Here is a 20,704-nt window from a genome sequence, read left to right on the forward strand (position 1 = left end):
CATTGGCTAATCTAGAAATAATTAACATAACTGATTATAATCAATGCAATCCAGAAACTGAGGCTTCACTCTGAAGCTCACCAACATGCTCTTATCATGTGAAGGTGAACAGATGCTGTTTCAAAAACGTGCAGACATACTGAAGGTGTTAAATATTACCAGTAGGTAAGAAATAGCTGAGAAGAGTGAAAACAATGAAAACAGTAAAAAATCTGGCAGATTTCTAGTTTCACCTGTAATGTGTTTGATAAGACACATTTCAGTAACTGCTAAAGCAAAGTACAGCACAAACATGCATTTTGTTAAAAGATTTGAATGAACTGCTGCTTGTTGACTATGTTATTGCTTAAGCATTCTTGCACTCCTGTTTGGCATGTTTACAAGTACCAAGCAGTTCTTCTGTTCTGTTGACATCAAAAATTTTTAATGTTTAATATTAAACTTCCTATTAACATTTAAAAATTAAACAGTAGCCTTGGGAAATCCAAACGGCATTGTGTATGTATAGATTCATATTATAAAAAGATCTACATCTAAATATCTCCAGGATTTGATTGATTATAATTGAGGGAACATTACTGTACATCTGAACATCACTCACCAGGACAGGCAGGAGCAAAGCCATGTAGCCCCCACAGAAAATGGCAAAGAAAATGGCATAGACCATGAGCTGAATGTAGCTGGTGGCCAGGGGGGAGAGCAGGTTGATCAGTCCACACAGAATTAGGTAGGCCTTGTGGTAGTGATACTTGTGCAGCAGGTTCCTGTCTGCCACCCAGCCAGAGGCCAGCTGGGACACAGTCTCCGTGATCCCTACAGGGGAAATATAAACCATAGAGCTCACCCTTGCCAAAGTGGCAATATCTTCTTTTCCTATTTCTAATTACAGCTTTAATGAAGTTTCATGAAATAATTACAACGTTCCATTTCAGGAAAGGTAAGCTGCTAAAAAAAACCAAAAATAGAAAGGTTTTACAGCAGGAGTAAAACTAGACAGAGTCGATTCTTGAGTCATAAGATTTATGTTAGATTCCATTAGGCTTACTGTTAACAGCATATTCATTTGGCATCCAAAGACCATGTTGCTACTGATAGCTGTTTTCTGAGCTGCTGATCTTTTGTGGCACTCTCATTGTCTACCCTAAGCAATGACATTCCTTTTGCATCTATGGGGTAAACTCTCTGTATAGAGCACATATATATTTGGATGTTTCAGTGTGTCACAAATGCAAACTGTTAAGTAGCACAGAAAACGCAAAAGAGTACACATACATTCACACTGCATTCTTAGATTTATAAAAGATGTAACTTTGGGAAAAAAAGACTTTGTCAGGCTTTCGGACTGCATTACACACACCATAAATAAGGAGGCTAGCCAATGTTCTTGCTGTTCCTGGGACTCACTTTGATACAAAACATGACAAAAAGAGTGTCTGCCAGCTTGACATTCCTTCTTGACATTACTCACTTTCTCATGTTCTTTAACCTGGTGCAGCATTTGAGAGAGAGGCAGTGACCAATGGCCCCCACCTCAGAGAACCCCTTTTTAGCTCAGACAGACATGCTTCTAAGAGGCATCGACAAGGCTGGCCCCTTTGGGGAGTTGCTAAGCAACGGCTTTCCATGAAGTGCTGCCGTGGTGACAAGAGGGCTCCCCATTCTTCCAAGTTTTGAAGTGGCATTGTATTGGCATTCACCAAGGCAGTGATGTGTGTCCTCCATAGATGTGTAGAAAGAAATATCTAGGATGTGCCAATAATGATTGGTAATGAGCATTCTGTGAAATTGGACATACATTTTATATGCTGTTTAACAGGCTGACCTCCTTTTTCGGCTCTCTTGAACAGGACACAAAACCCAGCTATCCTTCTGTCTCACAGAAGCAGAGGAAGGGGTGCAAACTGTGACAGCCCACCAATATATACAGTACATAGTTGTGGGAGAAGATCTGGACCAGGAAGACAAATGCTTTTCATAAAAACTCCTAGGAAACTAGAGACAATGTGGATATGGCTTAGTGTTTCAGGAAAATCCAGAGAACTGGGAACTTCCACCAACCTGCTAAGATGAAAATACACGAGAAAGCACATTTAGTCCATGGTCCACTGCTGACACACCAGAAGATATCCATCTCCTTGCACAGTGTAAAAGAATACCAGTGAGTTGTTCGATGGCGCTGGAGCCAGTACTCACTGCTGCTGAATTAATGTTATTAATTCACAGACATGAAATGTTTTGCAAAATGATTCAATCTTTTATTGCCAGTCCTGTCACTTGTAGTCTCGTTTGTTAGTTTTCAGTATAGCTATTAGTAACTGTCCTTCCACTTTGCTGAACAACAACGAAAATGCATTTTACAAATAAGACCTGCATTTGCATGTATTCCTTTAAATGACAGTATCTGTAGATCAACTCACAATGTCAGGTAACCTACAATTACTTACCCACTGATATAGTTGGGTATGCTTTATACTGTAGCAATTTAGGGTAAGTACCTTAATCAAGGGAAATACAGTAAGAAGTGAGATTCCAACCTGCAACCACCAAAGTGCAAAGGCAGCAGTGTTAACCGCTACATTACTGCTTGTGTAGTTTGAATTGTTAAAGATGAATTAGTCATGAACTGTAACAAAGGTATATGTAGTAGGAATTTGCATTGGTGCACTTGATCTGTCCTTTGGAACTATGTGGGGCATTGATTTCTCAGTAGCTGCTCTGTGAGCTTCACCCAGTCAATATCTGAATTAACCCCTTGAGGCGTTTTCCAAAAAAAACTGATAGGAAAACAGACATAAAGTACACTATATGTCCACAAAACAAAAATACTTTTCCAAAAAATACACAGACACACACACACACACACACACACACACACACACAGTCTGAAATCGCTTGTACCAAGCGGGGTTGCAGTGAGCCAGAGCCTAACCCAGCAACACAGGGTGTAGGGCTGGAGGGGGGAGGGGACATACCCAGGACGGGACGCCAGTCCATCACAAGGCACCCTAAGCAGGACTCGAACCCCAGACCCACCAGAGAGAAGGCCAAACCCACTGCACCACCGCATCCCGCCTTCCGAAAAATAACAGGTCTTAAAAACTGGTTTCTGCCCTTACATTACAATAAACATCTACTTCCAATTAGATGTTTAAAAGGTCTGTATTTATCATATCCTGAGACAGGCTTGTGCCCTGTCCAACACATATACCACCTTGTGCCCTGTACTTTCAGATTAGGCTCTAGACCACTGTGACTCTGCACTTTGACAAGCAGTTACCAACAGTAGATTAATCATTCAGCAGTGAATACTTATGTTTATGGCAAATACATTTACATTTATTAATTTAGCATATACTTTTATCGAAAGCAACGTACACACACACACACACACACACACATTTTCAGAACCGCTTGTCCCATACGGGGTCACGGGGAACCGGAGCCTACCCGGCAACACAGGGCGTAAGGCCGGAGGGGGAAGGGGACACACCCAGGACGGGACGCCAGTCCGCCGCAAGGCACCCCAAGCGGGACTTGAACCCCAGACCCACCGGAGAGCAGGACTGCGGTCCAACCCACTGCGCCACCGCACCCCCTCGAAAGCAACGTACAATTCAGTGAAAGTAAAAGTGCATTTCACCAACAGGCGAAGTAATATAGGTGCAGACAAACTGGTAGGAGCAAGTAATCAGGTGTTGTTGGTATGGGGAAGCAGATTTGTTGAATGTTTTGTAGGCCATAAAAAGAGTCTTAAACTTGATGCAGGCAGCTACAGGAAGCTAATGGAGAGAGACAAGGAGGTGGGATACCAGGGAACACTTTGACAAGTCAAACAACTCATGCAGTAGCCTTCTGTATCAGCAGAAGAAGACTGGTGGAGGAGGCCAGAAAGCCAGATAGGTGGGAATTGCAGTAGTCCACTTGAGACAAAACCATGGCCAGAATCAAAAGCTGCATAGAGTTTGCTGTGAGATAAGGGTGGATCTTGCAGGTGTTATTCATATCTGCAGTACCAGGATACAACATTGTGTGAAAAGCAGAGATCTTTAGAGACTCTCAGTCGATGAAGCAGGTGAAACGAGTGAGTTGTGCGGTTTCATAGAGAGTATCTGGCAAATGGATGGACTACCTGGGAGGTGAAGAACCTTGTTTTTGAAAGGGTTAAATTGCAGATGGTGATCCCTCCAAACAGACAGCTCTCCTTTACTGATGGTAGATGGTACAGCGGTAGCTCAAGGGGAAAAGAAAGAAAGAGACCGGTTTTGTCACCATAGCAGCGGTAGGAGAATCTACAAGAGGCAATGATAGAGCCAACTGAGGAGGAGTAGATGGAAAAGAGTAAGAGGCCCCAACACCAAGCCCAGCAGAATACCGTTTGAGAGAGGCTGAGGAGAAGACAAGGAGCCATACTAGACTATTTGGTAAAATCTACCTTATAGGTAAGACTCAACCCATTTTAGTGCTGCTCCTTTGATGCCAAGTTTTCCATAAAGAGACAAGATGAATTTGGTGGTTGACAATGTCAAACGCTGCAGACAGGTCAAGGAAAATGAGGACCGAGGAAAAGGAGGTCACTGTGAGGAGAGCTGTCTTGGTGTAATGTCTCACTTTGAACCCAGACTGAGAGATGACAAGGAGATGGTACTGTGCAAAGAATAGAGATAATGGGTTGTAGGCAGGGGGCAAAGTGGTGCAGTGGCGCAGCAGGCTTGGCCAGGTCCCGCTCTCTGGTGGGTCTGGGGTTCGAGTCCTTCAAGTCTGCAGGACCCCTCCAGCCTTGTCCCCTGTGTTGCTGGGTTAGGCTCCAGTTTGCCGCAACCCCTGCTTGGGAAAAGCGGTTTCAGACAGTGTGTGTGCTTGTAGGCAGTGCTTCATTATTTAACAGAAAAGGGAGAACAGAGACTGGAATCTAATTCTGGAGTGAGTTTGGGGCTAGCGAGGGTTTCTTTAACAGCAATGAGATAAAAGCAAATGGGAAGCAATGTACAGTGAACAAAGAGTTAATAAGAGAGATTAAATAAGTTGCAGAGAAGTGGTTTGTTGGAAAGGTGAAGGATTAAAACTAATCGCAATGTCTGAAAAGACAATGTGATTTTTTAAAAAAGAAAGATTGCAAAGAAAAAATGTTGTATTAAAAACACAGTAAGTTTTACTTACTGGGATCCACACAATTTTGATCCTGGCCAACTTTATCTGAGTGTTTGCTGCAAAATTCTTGAATTACTGTTTGATGTGCTTTTAAGAATCAGACGGTTCTGTTCTGATGTGTCTTTTGTCAGTGTTTGATTTACGTTTTAGACACCCTGGAAAATCACCTGCCAAAGCAACCTGTTTGGTAGGGGACTGCCATATTAAGATCAAATTACAATTATTTATTACAGGAAAAAAGTGTTCGCATATACACAAGTTTGTACCTAAGAAAACAAAATCACAAAAAACAACAGAAAAACCTGAAGCAGTAAAAAGACTGGACCACCATATTTTATCATACAAGGTACAGTTAATGTTGTGACCCATGTAACATAGCTGTGTCACATGCACCAATAGCTTGCAACCACATGGTGGCCAGTCTCAGAATTTCCTGACCATACCAAGTATTTATGACAATTATTGCTTAGTACCCATTTACCTGTAGTCAGTGTACAGCTGTACAACTCACATTCAATATATCAGTAAAACAGGCCCGTGTAATAATGTGAAATCGCACCATAAAGGCATTGCATTATGCGAAAGCAAGGGTACCAGTTTTCATGTGCCATTACATAATTTTTTTGCTATGCGGTAAACAAGAAATTACTATTTCTATGTTACAGAAAAATATACATTTATTGTTTCTATCTTTAATAATAGGCATGACATTGTAGTGAGATTCAATTAAATTTAATGCTCAGAGTATTCTTTTTAGTATGAATTTCACAAGCCCCATTTATGGCCCAGTACAAACTACTGACCCAGTTAGCCAAGCCACATGCACTGTCTAAGTTAGCTGGCACTGCTGTTCCAGTTATGTAATGTTATATGTAAAACTGACCCAGGTACTGAAGCCATATTTGCTGTTTATATAATGCCAAATATATTGTTTAAGTGTAAGGTGCTCATCGTTGAACCCCATCCCACAATTTACTTGACAGGGTAGGTTACAGTAACCTTAATCCAGAAAGGGTACGTTTAGTGTTTTTAATCTTGTCGTTATGGACTAGTGGAATAATTCAATTCAAATTTGTTTTCCAAGGGAAGCCCTACCAGGTAGACAAGGACTCACAGGACAAAGCCCTGAATTTCACTGAGGCACGCAATCCCCACCACTACACCAAGATGATGTTCGATTAGGCCCATAGTCCTACAGATTCTGTGGTCATACCATCCCACCTCAGGCTGTGTGTTGTTGACACCAAAGTGAAGCAAGAGGCACAGCTGCCAACTGATCCACCACCACTTGGTGATGAGGCAGACATGGCAAATAGGACTAGTCAAACAGACCGGGATAACCTAAACATTCTGGACTGTTTTTTTTTTTTTTTAGATTAGTGGACAATTTAGTTCAACAGCAATTGAATTCCCACCTCAGAGAACTTTTCCCTTCTTCCAACAGAGGATGAAGACAGAATGGACCATTTTCAAGATCTCAGTTGCAGACGGGCATCTGAGAGCTGTGATTTGACGGAAGTTGGTGCCTCCCATAGAAGCAACCCTAAGACCCACTCATGGGCATCAGAAAGGAGGGAAACTGAAGGAGCCCTTCCAGAATATTCTTTTGGGGGTATCTTGATTGTGCTTTGGAATTATGGGCAGGAGGTGGTGTAGTGTAGCTGCCAGCTCGCGCTCTGAAGCTCCACGTTCAAATCCCACCTTCTACTGTAGCAGAGCAAAGCACTCACCCTTAACTGCTCTTGTAAAAATGACCAATTCATACAAATGAGTAGTCTGCTTTGGAATGAAACAGTCAAATAAATACTGTACATTAAGAAGTTACATTTCCAATCATGTTTAAGAACTAGTGAACTGAATCATTCTATCAGTCTTTATACTGTATAACAATAAAATTACATTTCACAGGCTGTGTTTTGCAGAACCTAAAACCAGTGTTTATATTAAATTTTTTACAAATGGAAAATTTTTTTCAGAAGCTACAGATTTTTGGTTCAGTAGGTATTCTAAAATGCAACTGATGTTGAATGAATGGCTAAGTACACACACACACATTTTCAGAACCGCTTGTCCCATACGGGGTCACGGGGAACCGGAGCCTACCCGGCAACACAGGGCGTAAGGGGACATACCCAGGACGGGACGCCAGTCCGCCGCAAGGCACCCCAAGCGGGACTCGAACCCCAGACCCACTGGAGAGCAGGACTGTGGTCCAACCCACTGCGCCACCGCACCCCTAGTGAATGGCTAAGTATGATCCTTGAAACACAGGATTTGATAAACTGACCTGCAAAGGTAGTGTTCTGATATTTGGGAACGTGTGATTGTATTATGCCACTTAAATAACACATACACACATTGGCTGAAACTGCTCATCCCAAGCAGGGGTCGCAGTGAGCCAGAGCCTAACCCAGCAACACAGGGCATAAGGCTGGAAGAGGAGGGGACACACCTAGGATGGGACGCCAATCCGTCACAAGGCACCCCAAGCGGGACTCGAACCCCAGACCCACCAGAGAGCAGGACTCGGCCAAGTCCACCGCACCCCAGCGCCCCAGTGCCCCCACCCACTTAAATAAATGGGAATTAAAAATTAGTATCATTTCTGACAATTTGTGAGCAGAATTAAGAATTAATTACACTCATTATATGAGGGACTATTTCAAAAAGCATTTCCACTTCCACTGCCAAGAATACTTACCTGAGCTGGAACAGAAATCCATTTCAGTTCACAGAAGTCACTTAATGTGTGGACACAAGAACATTTATTTAAAACTGTCTAATTGAAAATATGTTCTGCAGTATCTCAATATGAGTTTTAGCACTAGGGATTCCTTAATCAGGTCAGTGAAAGTTCTTAGAATGAAAAATTTTGGAAAACCATGCTCCTCTTGGGGGATCCCTAGGCATTACCAGGCCAGCAAGGAGATATAATCTCTCAACTGTGTCCTGAGTCTGCTCATGAATCTCTGCCCAGTGGGAAGTGGTCTGCTTGTGGATCTCCATTTAGGCCTACCTGCTTGACCCACTACCATCACAGTGCTCAAGAGAATAAACATAAGGAAAATGAGCGACTGACTAAAAGCACACTAAAACACACTCAAGTAAATCTATCTCCACCTGGGAACAGCTGAGAACAAAAATACTACAAATATATTCAAACACCAAACAGAAAACAATGCGTTTCAATAATTCATTTGGCTGCATACTTAGGAGCTATAGTGAATCAAATGACATTATGAAATCTTACCAGCTACAGAGATGATGAAGGATGCATCCATCGGGTCAATCCCAAGGTTTCTTGCACGGGCAGACAAGTGGAAATAGGGAATGAAATAAGCCAGCTGACTGAAGACCAATGACCATGTGTAAATGCAAAAAAAAGGGTTCTTCAAAAGTGATAACTCCAGAACTGGGGTCTTTTTCTGGAACTGTTCAGTAGCTACCTTGTTTTGAGGTGTATTCCCCATTGCTGGTGGCTTTCCATTTTGTTCCAAGGAGTTCACCTCTGCCACAGCCTTACATGAGATATCTTCACCAGTGACAATGTTAAGGACCAGTTCTGATTTCTGTTTTTCCAAGGTACTTGAAGAAGGTGACTTTGCTGGGGCCAGAGAGCTCCGATGGGAGTCGGAGTCAGGGTTTAATGTGACAAAGCCATCAGTCAAAGGGCTACAGCCATTCAGATAGTTCCCAATGGGTTCTTCCTCTGTCTGCAAGGCATTTAGATGAGAAGGAGGCTTTGTTGGGGACAGAGAGTCCCACTGAGTATCAGAGGAAGGGTCACATGTGGCAAAGTTCTTAATCAAAGAGCTGGAGCCATTTTGGTAGCTCCTGTGTGTTTCCTTCTCTGGTCCTATTACTTTGCTTTTTTGGTCTTTGTGCATTTTGGAAGACAATGGGTAGGAAGATGGTCTTACAGTGAGAGGCCTTAGCAACATCCCAGAGGCCACCAGGTTCAGCATGAGACCTCCAAAAATCAGTAGAGCACCTATTAGCAATTTTTAAAGGAAAAAAGGCACACAAAGTGCATAAGAATAAAATTTGCATTTGCAGTTTGAGTGAACAAACAAAAAAATCTATGTGGTAACCAGTTAAAAACAGTAACCCATTTGAAGTTCATCCAAGGAGCATCCTTACAAATAAACATCGTAATAAAGTAAGCCACAGAAAGTTATAGTGACCAGTAACATGTATGTTCTAAAATGGATATAAGAAAAAGCATGTCTATAAAATCAATTCTTGTCAGTGATTCTAAGGGAGAAATGTCTCCAGTAGTCCACAAAAATAAACCAATAAAACAGGGAAATAACATTAAATTATCCAGTAATAGTACAAAAGACAAAACAATAATGCTGACTACAAACACCTCTGCATACCTTGCCAAGCATATTGGTCGAGGAGGAGCTGAGTAAAGGGAGCCAGGGCAAAGGTTAAGCCCATTCCAGAGCGGCCAATAGAGTATGCAGTGGCTAGTCTTCTTCTGAAGTAGCTGGCTGTGACAACAGAGGTGGCTTGGTAGAGAAGTGCAAAGCCCAGACCTGAACAGTACAGAGAGGTTATGTTTTTTAAAAATGTAGATTTGCATAACAGAAGGTTTTTATGTTCACTAGATGTCATATACCGGTATCCCCAATTATACCAACCTAATCTGTTTCTGAAAATGGTTCATATACCAAGAGTCTATAAACATGGAAGTACTTTCCTATTATTTTAACTGGGGGAAAAAAAGATGTACTCCTGAACTTTATGAATATGCCTAAAAATGTCCAGAAATATCCAGCAAACCATTCAAAACAGTCTCAGGAAATAGTAATTGCAATACTTCATGACAACTAACCCTAATATAAGGAGTTATCATTAGGATAAGATATGAAAAATGAAGGAAATTAAAGAATAAATTAGGGCAGAAATTTTATTTTTTACTAAACTACTACACAGGAAGTATGTTTAAACATACAAAAGACACATACAATACATTTACGTTTGTTAATTTTACAGATACTTTTCTCCAAAGTGACATACATCTCATAGAACAATACAAAGAGTGCATTACATCAACAAAAGGGGAGATTTGGATGCAGATATGCAATTCTTGAGTACAGTCAATTTGTCATATACCATTGTATAAACCAGTATACATTACACGAGTAGCTGCATATAAGCTTTCCATTATTAAACAAATGGTTTTTAAAAATTAGAAAACATAACATGTACACATTGATCAAGCATGTTTAGGGAAGAAGTGAATCCAAAAGAGCTGAGGTTTAATGTTCTCTTAAATGTGAAAAGTATGTGAACAAAAAATAATAATTAAATACTTGAAAAACAATGCAAAATTAAGTTTATTATATGTTGTTGAAAAGTCTGCACCTGATTATCTTATGACTGACATCATTGGGGAAAAATACTGTACCTCATTAGCTCATGATTTTATATCATTGGAGAAAAGTCAAACCTGAAACACCTGAAAAGTCTAATAAGCAAAACGGTTGGTGCCTATACCTAATATGAGTACAAGTTTTCTAGGGCCATTATACCGAAAATCTGTAAACTGGGAATCTCTATACTGGGGTACACCTGTATATCACTCATTCACCCATCCTTAGAAACTCATTCTTTCAAAGGGGATCCTCCATCGCATTGAAGGTCCATCCACCGGTGAAGGACTTTATCAAAATGGACAATTTGCTCACCTCATCTGGTTCACTTGTAAAGAACTTGGTTGTAAAGATTTAATCAGCTTTTCCCAGCACATTGAAGCCATAACTCAGTCCTACAGATACCTCCTGCCTAAAATTCACAGAATCAGCCCATGTCTCATACTCTACATAGCTTCTGGCTTAGGCCATGGCTTATGCTAACCTGAACTACTGCAGTTCCCTCCTGTCTGGTCATCCAACTCTGCCATCAAGCCTCTCCAGCTGATCTACAATGTTGTGGTACAAGTTGTTTACCAAAGCATTCCAATGTATCCCTACTTCCTTCCTTATCTCTCTCTTGCCTTCCTGTAGCTTCATGCATCAAGCTCAAGACTCTGCTTATAGCCTACAAGACGGTCAAAGGATCTGCACTCTGACACCTATAGGACCTAGACATTTCTTACATCCCAGAAAGAGCACTGTGCCAGTCTGTCAGTTTTTGATTTTGGCTACAGTGTGGTGGAATAAACCGCTTAACTCCTTCAGCTTTCAAGAAGGATCTGAGAACCCATCTCTTTCAGACACCCTATTACCCTGATTGTTAACAGCCATCTAAAATTGTACAACCTCATGTTGAATAACTTCAATAATGTGCCTCCCAAAAAAACTGCTGTCAGACAAATCAAAGTCAACAATTGTATTTTTGAATCTAATACACACACATACACACTTTCTGAACCGCTTGTCCCATGCGGGGTCGCGGAGCCTACCCGGCAGCACTTGAATCTAATACACACAGTTTCAGAACCACTTGTCCCACACATGGTCGCGGGGAACCGGAGCCTACCTGGCAACACAGGGCGTAAGGCCGGAGGGGACACACCCAGGACGGGACGCCAATCCGCCGCAAGGCACCCCAAGCAGGACTCGAACCTCAGACCCACCGGAGAGCAGGACTGTGGTCTAACCCACTGCGCCACCGCACCCCCCACTTGAATCTAATATTCTTTTTTTATTGTGAAATGCACTTTCATACATTCTGGGTTGTACATCATGTCTGCTGAACACATAAACAATCGCAAAAAAGAATGTCAAAACAAGTGTCCACACCCCTACCACCTAATTTTCTGTGTCTTTTCATAAATGCTGAGATGACTGTAAAAAAGGTAGTCATATTTTTTGAGGTAGTCAGATTGTTTTCTGAACTTTGAGATTTCCATTGCATAATGGGAGCAAATCAGTTTACAATACTAAGTGCAACAGGTACAACAATGCTTTTAAGATGTGTAAAAGTTTGAATATTTAGGTCACCAGAGGAATGTACTGAGGGAAATTACTTCAGGAAGATATTCCTTCATTCAGTCTCTGCCATTGTTTGTCCAGTTCAGGGTTTGGCAGTCTATGGCCAATCCCTGAAACACAGGGTACTAAGCTATTCAGGGCACACCCTGTACAGGATGCTATTTCATCAAAAGGTAAAAAACACACTCAATCACACATTCATACAATAAGTACAAATTAGGATCACTTACTTAAGGCTACTCCTAAACAGCCTAGGTGATGTGAGTTGGAGGCATCAAAATACTTGCACCAAAATACCGTGCAACCCTTATTCTGATATTAATAAGCATAAATTAAATGTATTAATAAAAGTAGCTGGGAATGGGTGTTAATTTTTTGTTTATAAATAAAGTGATGACTTTTATAAAATGTATGTTTTTTATTATTAACTCATTACTATTAGTATAGGTCTTAGGCTGATCGGATACCCTTTTTAAAATAAAACTGAACACAGGATGACGTACAGTACTGTGCAAAAGTCTTAGACACTTAGATGTTTCACAAAGATATTTGTTTTAGATGGTAAATGTCTTCTGTGTTAGTGTCAATGGGAAAGAGGATATTTTAGATTTCCAAGCATTCCTTCTGCAAAAAATTACAGTATTACAGTAAGGATTTTGTATGTCGTTAAAGAAAGACAGTCCCACCTGGGGTGCCTTGCGACGGACTGGCGTCCCGTCCTGGGTGTGTCCCCTCCCTCTCCGGCCTTACGCCCTGTGTTGCCAGGTAGGCTCTGGTTCCCCGTGACCCCGTATGGGACAAGCGGTTCAGAAAATGTGTGTGTGTGTGTATTTACAATATTAATACTGTATTTTATTTAATATTCATGGCTTGAATGGCACAGTGACCTTGGCCGGGTCCCACTGTGTGGAAGGCACTGGGGCTTGAGTCCCGCTTGGGGTGCCTTGTGACGGACTGGCGTCCCGTCCAGGGTGTGTCCCCTCCCACTCCAGCCTTGCACCCTGTGTTGTCGGGTTGGGCTCCGGTTTGCCGTGACCCCACTCGGGACAAGTGGCTACAGGCAGTGTGTATGTGATATAATATTTACAGAACTTTTCCTGTTTTTTGGCAGATAAAACCTGTCATTAACGTAACTGACACAAACGTATTTTTCACTGCACTGGAGCTTGACTAGTACGAGAATTCCTTCTTACCTACAACTAGCCCCATGCTGACATACAGGAATTCTGCACTGGTGGCCAGGATGCTCACCAGGAAGCCTGCACTGACCAGCAGGGCACCAGCAATTGAGGTCACCCTGCTGCCCAACTTGGCACAAGCCACTGAGGCCAAAGGACCTGGAAGAGAGAGTCAGAGCATGAGTATCGTCAGGCTACTTCTAAGAGCATTCCTATAAGAAAAGTTTAAGCTGACCGCCAGAGAGACGCAGGCTGGACATGATGGAGCCGATCCAGCTGATGGTCTCCGAAGAGCCCCCAAATTCCTCCTGGAATGCCACAAAGAAGATCCCAAAGCTTTTCAGGGTACCCATCACCAGAACATTCACCTGCCGTGAAAAACAGTATAGTAGTCCACGTTAATGAGAACTCATACCTCCTGAAATCTAAATGTGATCATTTGAAAGGCATATAAAAGTATAAATGTAACTTTCAGCAGTATATAGATTCTGCTTAAAGTCAGCTAGTCTTCATGTGTAACCCGTATAACAAGCTGTTATCGCATCACAATCAGTATTTAACACTGATAATTCAGTAACTCATCTAAAAATGGACTTTTTCAGTAATTTGAAGCTATTACTTTGTTTTTGATGAGATTATAATAATTTGAGGGAAAACTGAGCTGGTGTCAAAAGCACTGTTGCATATTATAAATTGACACTTGCAATTCCTCAGCAATAATATATTTAGTAAAATGTTAAATTTCCCCTTCACGAGCCTTGAAAAAACCATTTCTTCGCTGTTGAGCATATAGGAGACCAATGGTATCCTCTAATACCTAAACTTATTCATCAATTCATTAATTTTCAACAGATAACCATGACAATAAATGATAGGTTCTACTTTTTGATGTTTTTTACATATTGTAGGTCATACCACTGTACTTCCTCCAAAGCATGGACTTATCTTTTCATTCACATTACACTGATTTAAATTAAGTTCTCTAGACTTAATTTACCCATTTATACAACTGAGGAATTTTTACTGGAGGAATTTAGGGTAAAAACTTTGTTCAGGGGTATTACATTTACATTCATTCATGCAGCAAACGCTTTTCTCCAAAGCACCGTAGAAAAAAACTATGTGTCCATTACATTAGCAGAAGCGTGATTCTAAAGTACAGTTTATTACCTTCCACCAAATGAACCAATGTACATCACATGAGTAGCTGCATAAAGGTTTATCAGAATATTGACAGTTCCTATGTTTTTTCATTGCACAAGAAGCAGCATGAAAGTTTTTATTCAACAGTTATGATCTCAGTGTTATAGAGCATGAAAATTTACACATTACATGAACTTAAGAGATCATGGGAAAAGTGAGGGTGGATGAAGTGAGTTTCTAGACCCTTTATAAATGTAGACAGAGATTCAGCATTTTTGAGTAAGAGGGGGAGGTCGTAACACCACATTGAAGCCAGAACCAAAAACTTTCGCCTTTTTGCTTCTGAACCTTTTGTGCTTGGGACCACAAAGTGACCACAGGTAGAGAAGGGTAGCAGTCTGGATGGGGTGTAGCGGATGATCAGGTCTTGTAGATAACTGGAAGCAGTTCCATTTATGCTTTTGTAGGCCACGACCAGAGTCTTGAACTTGATCTGGGCAGCTATGGGAAGTCAATGCAGAGAGATGAGGAGGGGAGATACATGGGAACGTTTCTGCACATCAAACAACTCACGCAGCAACATCCTGTATCAGCTGTAGAGGTGTGATGGAAGTAGCTGGAAGTCCAGACAGGAGAGAGTTACAGTAGTCCAGGCTATCACCATGGCCTAGAAAAGTAGTTGCGCAGAGTTAAATAAGGATGGATCCTGCAAATGTCATGCAGGTCAGAGTTGTAGCTTCGATGTGCTTAGAGCAAGACAGACTTGAGTCAATCATCACTCCTAAACTCTTAGCCGAGGAGCTAGGCAAAAATATGTGAGTTGTCCAGTTTATTAGAGAGTTCATGACAGGACAGGCAAACTTGAAGGTGAAGGATCTCAGTATAGGAAAGGTTGAGCTGCAAGTGGTGATCAGACATCCAGGTATAAATGTCCGATAGGCAGGCAGCAGTGCACAAGGAAATGTCTGTTGCTCCAGGTGGAAATGTGGGGAAAAGCTAGGTATCATCAGCGTAGCAGTAGTAGTTGAATCCATGAGAAGCGATGACACCAGCTGAAACAGGCTGAGGAGATTAACCGAAACCCCACCAAACCACTTGGTAGGATCCCCACGAGACCACTTGTAGGATCTGTATGATAGGTCGGACTCCAACTATTTCAGTTCTGTTCCTTTGATGCCAAGCTGACCAAGAGAGCAGAGCAGAATCTGGTGGTTGACAGTGTCAAATGCTGTAGATAAGTCAAGGAGGATGACGACCAAGGAGAGAGAGGCCACTCTAGCTGACTGGAGAGCATCTGACACTGCCAGAAGCGCTGTCTGTGAAATTTCCAGCTTTGAATTCAGACTGATATCCATTGAGGAGATGGTTCTGGGTGAGGAACACAGATAGTTGATCATAGGTTGCCCGTTTCAGAGTTTTTGACAGAAAAGGGAGGGAGACATTTTATATATTACAGCAGGAAGAGACATTTAAACTTAGGCCCTTCAACTACAAGGCAGCGGCTCTAACCAATACACAAAATGAATATGTGTTAGCAGTGTTAAATGGTTAATTTCTGAATTTTTTTGATTTACAGTTTCACTCAGACAATATTACAACATTGTCAGACCTAAGCAGAAGCAGGTCATGATCTTGTTTCTGTCCAAAATCTGACTGTTGAAAAGGCTCAGAGGAGGCAGTGGACGTGCAGTCTTTGACATATCTGTCTTTGTCAGACTTGGAAAATCACTCTGATTTCTTACTGCAGGCAAATAGTCTGCATTGCTGTTTGGTTGAGCCCCTGTTTGAACTACTGACTGAATGAAAATATTTGACCTAACTAGCTACAGGAGTTACTACTTTCTTCCACAGTACACTACTTGGAATGACCATCACATGAAAATCACAAACACATTTTCAGAACCACTCGTCCCATACAGGGTCACGGGGGAACCGGAGCCTACCCGGCAACACAGAGCGTAAGGGGAAGGGACACACCCAGGACGGGACGCCAGTCCATCACAAGGCACCCCAAGTGGGACTCGAACCCCAGACCTACCGGAGAGCAGGACTGTGGTCCAACCTACTGCGCCACCGCGCCCCCTTAATCACAAACACATTAATTTCATTCACACTATGAGCACTTCAGAGACTCCACAACACGAAACGCACTCTACAAAGACTAAACCGGATGTGCGAACGCATAGCCCAGAGACACAAGCACGACTTTTTATACAAACAGGAAACCCATAAAGTAAACCATTTAATAAAAATGTATTAATTTATATTTTAAATAACCTGACAGTTACCTTTTTGGTACAATTACCAAATTGTCTGTTCAGTTCAATTAACCTGCATCTCAAATTATTTAATAAACGGAAACTAGCCAGGAGGGTCAAGAGCCTAGACTACTTCTGATCTGGCTATCCATCCATCCATGCATCTTCCTCCGCTTATCCGGGACCGGGTCACGGGGGCAGTAGTCTAAGCAGAGCCCCCCAGACTTCCCTCTCCCCGCAAACCTCCTCCAGCTTCTCTGGGGGAACCCCAAGGTGTTCCCAGGCCAGCCGGGAGACGTAGTCTCTCCAATGTGTCCTGGGTCTGCCCCGAGGCCTCCTCCCAGTGGGACATGCCCGGAACACCTCCCCAGGGAGGCGTCCAGGAGGCATCCGGAACAGATGCCCGAGCCACCTCAACTGGCTCCTCTCGATGCGGAGGAGCAGCGGCTCTACTCCGAGCTCCTCCCGGGTGACTGAGCTCCTCACCCTATCCCTAAGGGTGCGCCCAGCCACCCTGCGGAGGAAACTCATTTCTGCCACTTGTATCCGCGATCTCATTCTTTCGGTCATGATCCAGAGTTCATGACCATAGGTGAGGGTAGGAACGTAGATCGATCGGTAAATTGAGAGCTTCGTCTTACGACTCAGCTCCCTCTTCACCACAACAGACCGGTACAATGACCGCATTACTGCGGACGCCGCACCGATCCGCCTGTCAACCTGCCGCTCCATTTTTCCCTCACTCGTGAACAAGACCCCGAGATACTTAAACTCCTCCACTTGAGGGAGGAACTCCCCCCTAACCCGGAGGGGGTAATCCACCTTTTTCTGACTGAAGACCATGGTCTCAGATTTGGAGGTGCTGATTCTCATCCCCGCCGCTTCGCACTCGGCTGCAAACCTCTCCAGTGCACGCTGTAAGTCTTGATTCGATGAAGCCAACAGGACCACATCGTCCGCAAAAAGCAGAGACGAGATCCTGCGGCCACCAAAACAGACACCCTCCGTTCCCTGGCTGCGCCTAGAAATTCTGTCCATAAAGATAATGAACAGAATCGGTGACAAAGGGCAGCCCTGGCGGAGTCCAACATGCACCGGGAACAGGTCTGACTTACTGCCGGCAATGCGAACCAAGCTCCTGCTCCGGTCATACAGGGAACGAACAGCCCGTAGCAACGAGCCCTGAACCCCATAATCCCGAAGTACGCCCCACAGGATCCCATGAGGGACACGGTCGAATGCCTTCTCCAGGTCCACAAAACACAGATGGACTGGTTGGGCAAACTCCCATGAACCTTCCAACACCCTAGTGAGGGAATAGAGCTGGTCCAGTGTTCCACGGCCAGGGCGAAAACCGCATTGCTCCTCCTGAATCCGAGGTTCAACTATCGGTCGGATTCTCCTCTCCAGTACCCCGGCATAGACTTTCCCAGGGAGGCTAAGGAGTGTGATCCCCCTGTAGTTGGAACACAATCTCCGGTCCCCCTTCTTAAAAAGAGGGACCACCACCCCGGTCTGCCAGTCCAGAGGCACCGTCCCCGAACTCCACGCGATGCTGCAGAGGCGTGTCAGCCAAGACAGCCCCACAACATCCAGAGACTTGAGAAACTCGGGGCGGATCTCATCCACCCCCGGAGCCTTGCCACGAGGAGTTTTTTGACTACCTCAGCAACTTCAGCCAGGGTAATGGACGAGTCCCCCTCCGAGTCCCCGGCCTCAGCTTCCTCTACGGAAGGCGTGTCGGAGGGATTGAGGAGATCCTCAAAGTACTCCTTCCACCGCCCAAGGACATCCTCAGTTGAGGTCAGCAGCGCACCACTTCCACTGTAAACAGTGTTGGCGGAACACTGCTTTCCCCCTCTGAGTCGCCGGACGGTTTGCCAGAATCTCTTTGAGGCCGACCGAAAGTCTTCCTCCATGGCCTCACCGAACTCCTCCCAGGCCCGAGTTTTTGCCGCGGCGACTGCCAGAGCCGCACTCCGTCTGGCCCGCGGTACCCGTCAGCTGCTTCAGGAGTCCTGTGAGCCAGCCAGGCCCGATAGAACTCCTTCTTCAGCTTGATGGCATCCCTTACCTCCGGTGTCCACCATCGTGTTCGGGGATTGCCGCCACGACAGGCACCGGAGACTTTATGGCCGCAGCTCCGAACCGCCGCCCCGACAATGGAGGCGCGGAACATAGTCCATTCAGACTCGATGTCCCCAGTCTCCCTCGGGACCTGGTTGAAGCTCTATCGGAGGTGGGAGTTGAAGACCTCTCTGACAGGGGCCTCCGCCAAACGTTCCCAACAGACCCTCACTATGCGTTTGGGCCTGCCAGGTCTGTCCAGCTTTTTCCCCCGCCATCGAATCCAACTCACCACCAGGTGGTGATCAGTTGACAGCTCAGCCCCTCTCTTCACCCGAGTGTCCAAGACATATGGCCGAAGATCAGAAGAAACGACTACAAAGTCGATCATCGACCTCCGACCTAGGGTGTCCTGGTGCCAAGTGCACTGATGGACACCCTTATGCATGAACATGGTGTTTGTTATGGACAAACCGTGACTAGCACAGAAATCCAATAACAACTCACCGCTCGGGTTCAGATCGGGGAGGCCGTTCCTCCCAATCGCACCCCTCCAGGTGTCACTGTCGCTGCCCACATGGGCGTAAAAGTCCCCCAGTAGAATGACAGAGTCCCCAGTGGGAGCGCTTTCCAGCACGCCCCCCAAGGACTCCAAAAAGGCCGGGTACTCTACACTGCCGGTAGGCGCATAAGCACAAACGACAGTGAGAGACCGTTCCCTGACCCGAAGGCGTAGGGAGACAACCCTCTCATTCACCGGGGTAGACTCCAACACATGGCAGCTGAACTGGGGGGCTATTAAGAAGCCCACACCCGCCCACCGCCTCTCACTCTGGGCAACGTCAGAATAGTGGAGAGTCCACCCTTGGTCGAGAAGAGTGGTTCCAGAACCCAAGCTGTGAGTGGAAGTGAGCCCGACTATATCTAGACGGTATCTCTCAACCTCCTGCACTAGCTCAGGCTCCTTCCCCGCCAGTGAGGTGACATTCCAAGTCCCAAAAGCCAGAGTTGGCGTCCGAGGTTTGGGTCGACCGGGCACTCGGCCCCGACCACTGCCCAAATCACAACTCACCGGCCCCTTATGTCCTCTCCGGCAGGTGGTGAGCCCACCGAAGAGCGGCTCCACGTCTTGGCTTCGGGCTAAGCCCAGCCAGGCCCTGTGGGCATAGACCTGGCCACCAGGCGCTCGCATGCGAGCCCCCCCCCCCAGGCCTGGTTCCAGGGTGGGGCCCCGGTGACCCCATACCGGGCGGGGTGAACGAGGTCCTTGATTTAATAGTCATAAGGGGATTTTGAACCGCGCTTTGTCTCGTCTGTCACCCAGGACCTGTTTGCCTTGGGAGACCCTACCAGGGGCATATAGCCCCAGGCAACATAGCTCCTGAGATCATTCAGGCACTCAAACCCCTCCACCTCGGTAAGGTGGCGGTTCGCGGAGGGGTGCTCTGGCTATACATAGTGAAATTTCTATCATGCCATCTCCCCTGATTTTCTGTTTATATTTACATAAAATCAATTTATAATTCTGTTGAAGCATCATTTATGCATAATGAAGGTCATAATTTTTAACTTTTCTTCCGTTATTTCCATAATTTTCATTTTAAAAATATGCTAAAGGAAATGCAAAAGTGAATTATGCATTCAATGCCACCTTTCTTCTGCATGAGTGTCAGGATAAAAATCAATTGGTTTGACACTGCAGCCAAACCCAGATACCCACAGAAGATGTACAATGTAGGAGGCAACATAGTTGCTAAAATATAGGTTACACACATGCCTTGTCGTTAAACATTAGTTGCAAATCAAGATTGACTAGTCTAGTGCCTAAGAAGTAAAGTAATCTTGCTTTCGGAACAGTACACTAATACGATATACTCCATCCCGTTCACCCCATTATTATACTGTGCATTCTTCCCAATCTTACCACATTCCATGTGTTGTTTGGCATGTCACACTACCTGCTATG

At 44.3% G+C, this 20,704-nt stretch overlaps 1 protein-coding gene across 5 annotated transcripts in view; it reads right to left on the reverse strand.

The window, feature by feature from the left end:
* slc16a4 (solute carrier family 16 member 4) overlaps window positions 1–20,704 on the reverse strand; it is a 47,273-nt gene that overhangs the window by 8,315 nt on the left and 18,254 nt on the right. For 4 of the 5 annotated variants that reach the window (XM_018741811.2, XM_018741810.2, XM_018741809.2 and 1 more), the window contains 5 exons: window positions 13,506–13,638; window positions 13,286–13,429; window positions 9,528–9,689; window positions 8,399–9,139; window positions 602–813 (listed from right to left, as the gene is read on the reverse strand). In XM_018741811.2, coding sequence (XP_018597327.1) covers window positions 602–813; window positions 8,399–9,139; window positions 9,528–9,689; window positions 13,286–13,429; window positions 13,506–13,638 — 1,392 coding nt within the window. The remainder of the gene's footprint in view (window positions 1–601; window positions 814–8,398; window positions 9,140–9,527; window positions 9,690–13,285; window positions 13,430–13,505; window positions 13,639–20,704) is intronic. The other variant, XM_018741813.2, reaches the window with a different exon arrangement.

This window comes from Scleropages formosus, chromosome 25 (genome assembly GCF_900964775.1).
Source record: "Scleropages formosus chromosome 25, fSclFor1.1, whole genome shotgun sequence".
Taxonomy (NCBI): Eukaryota; Metazoa; Chordata; class Actinopteri; order Osteoglossiformes; family Osteoglossidae; genus Scleropages; species Scleropages formosus.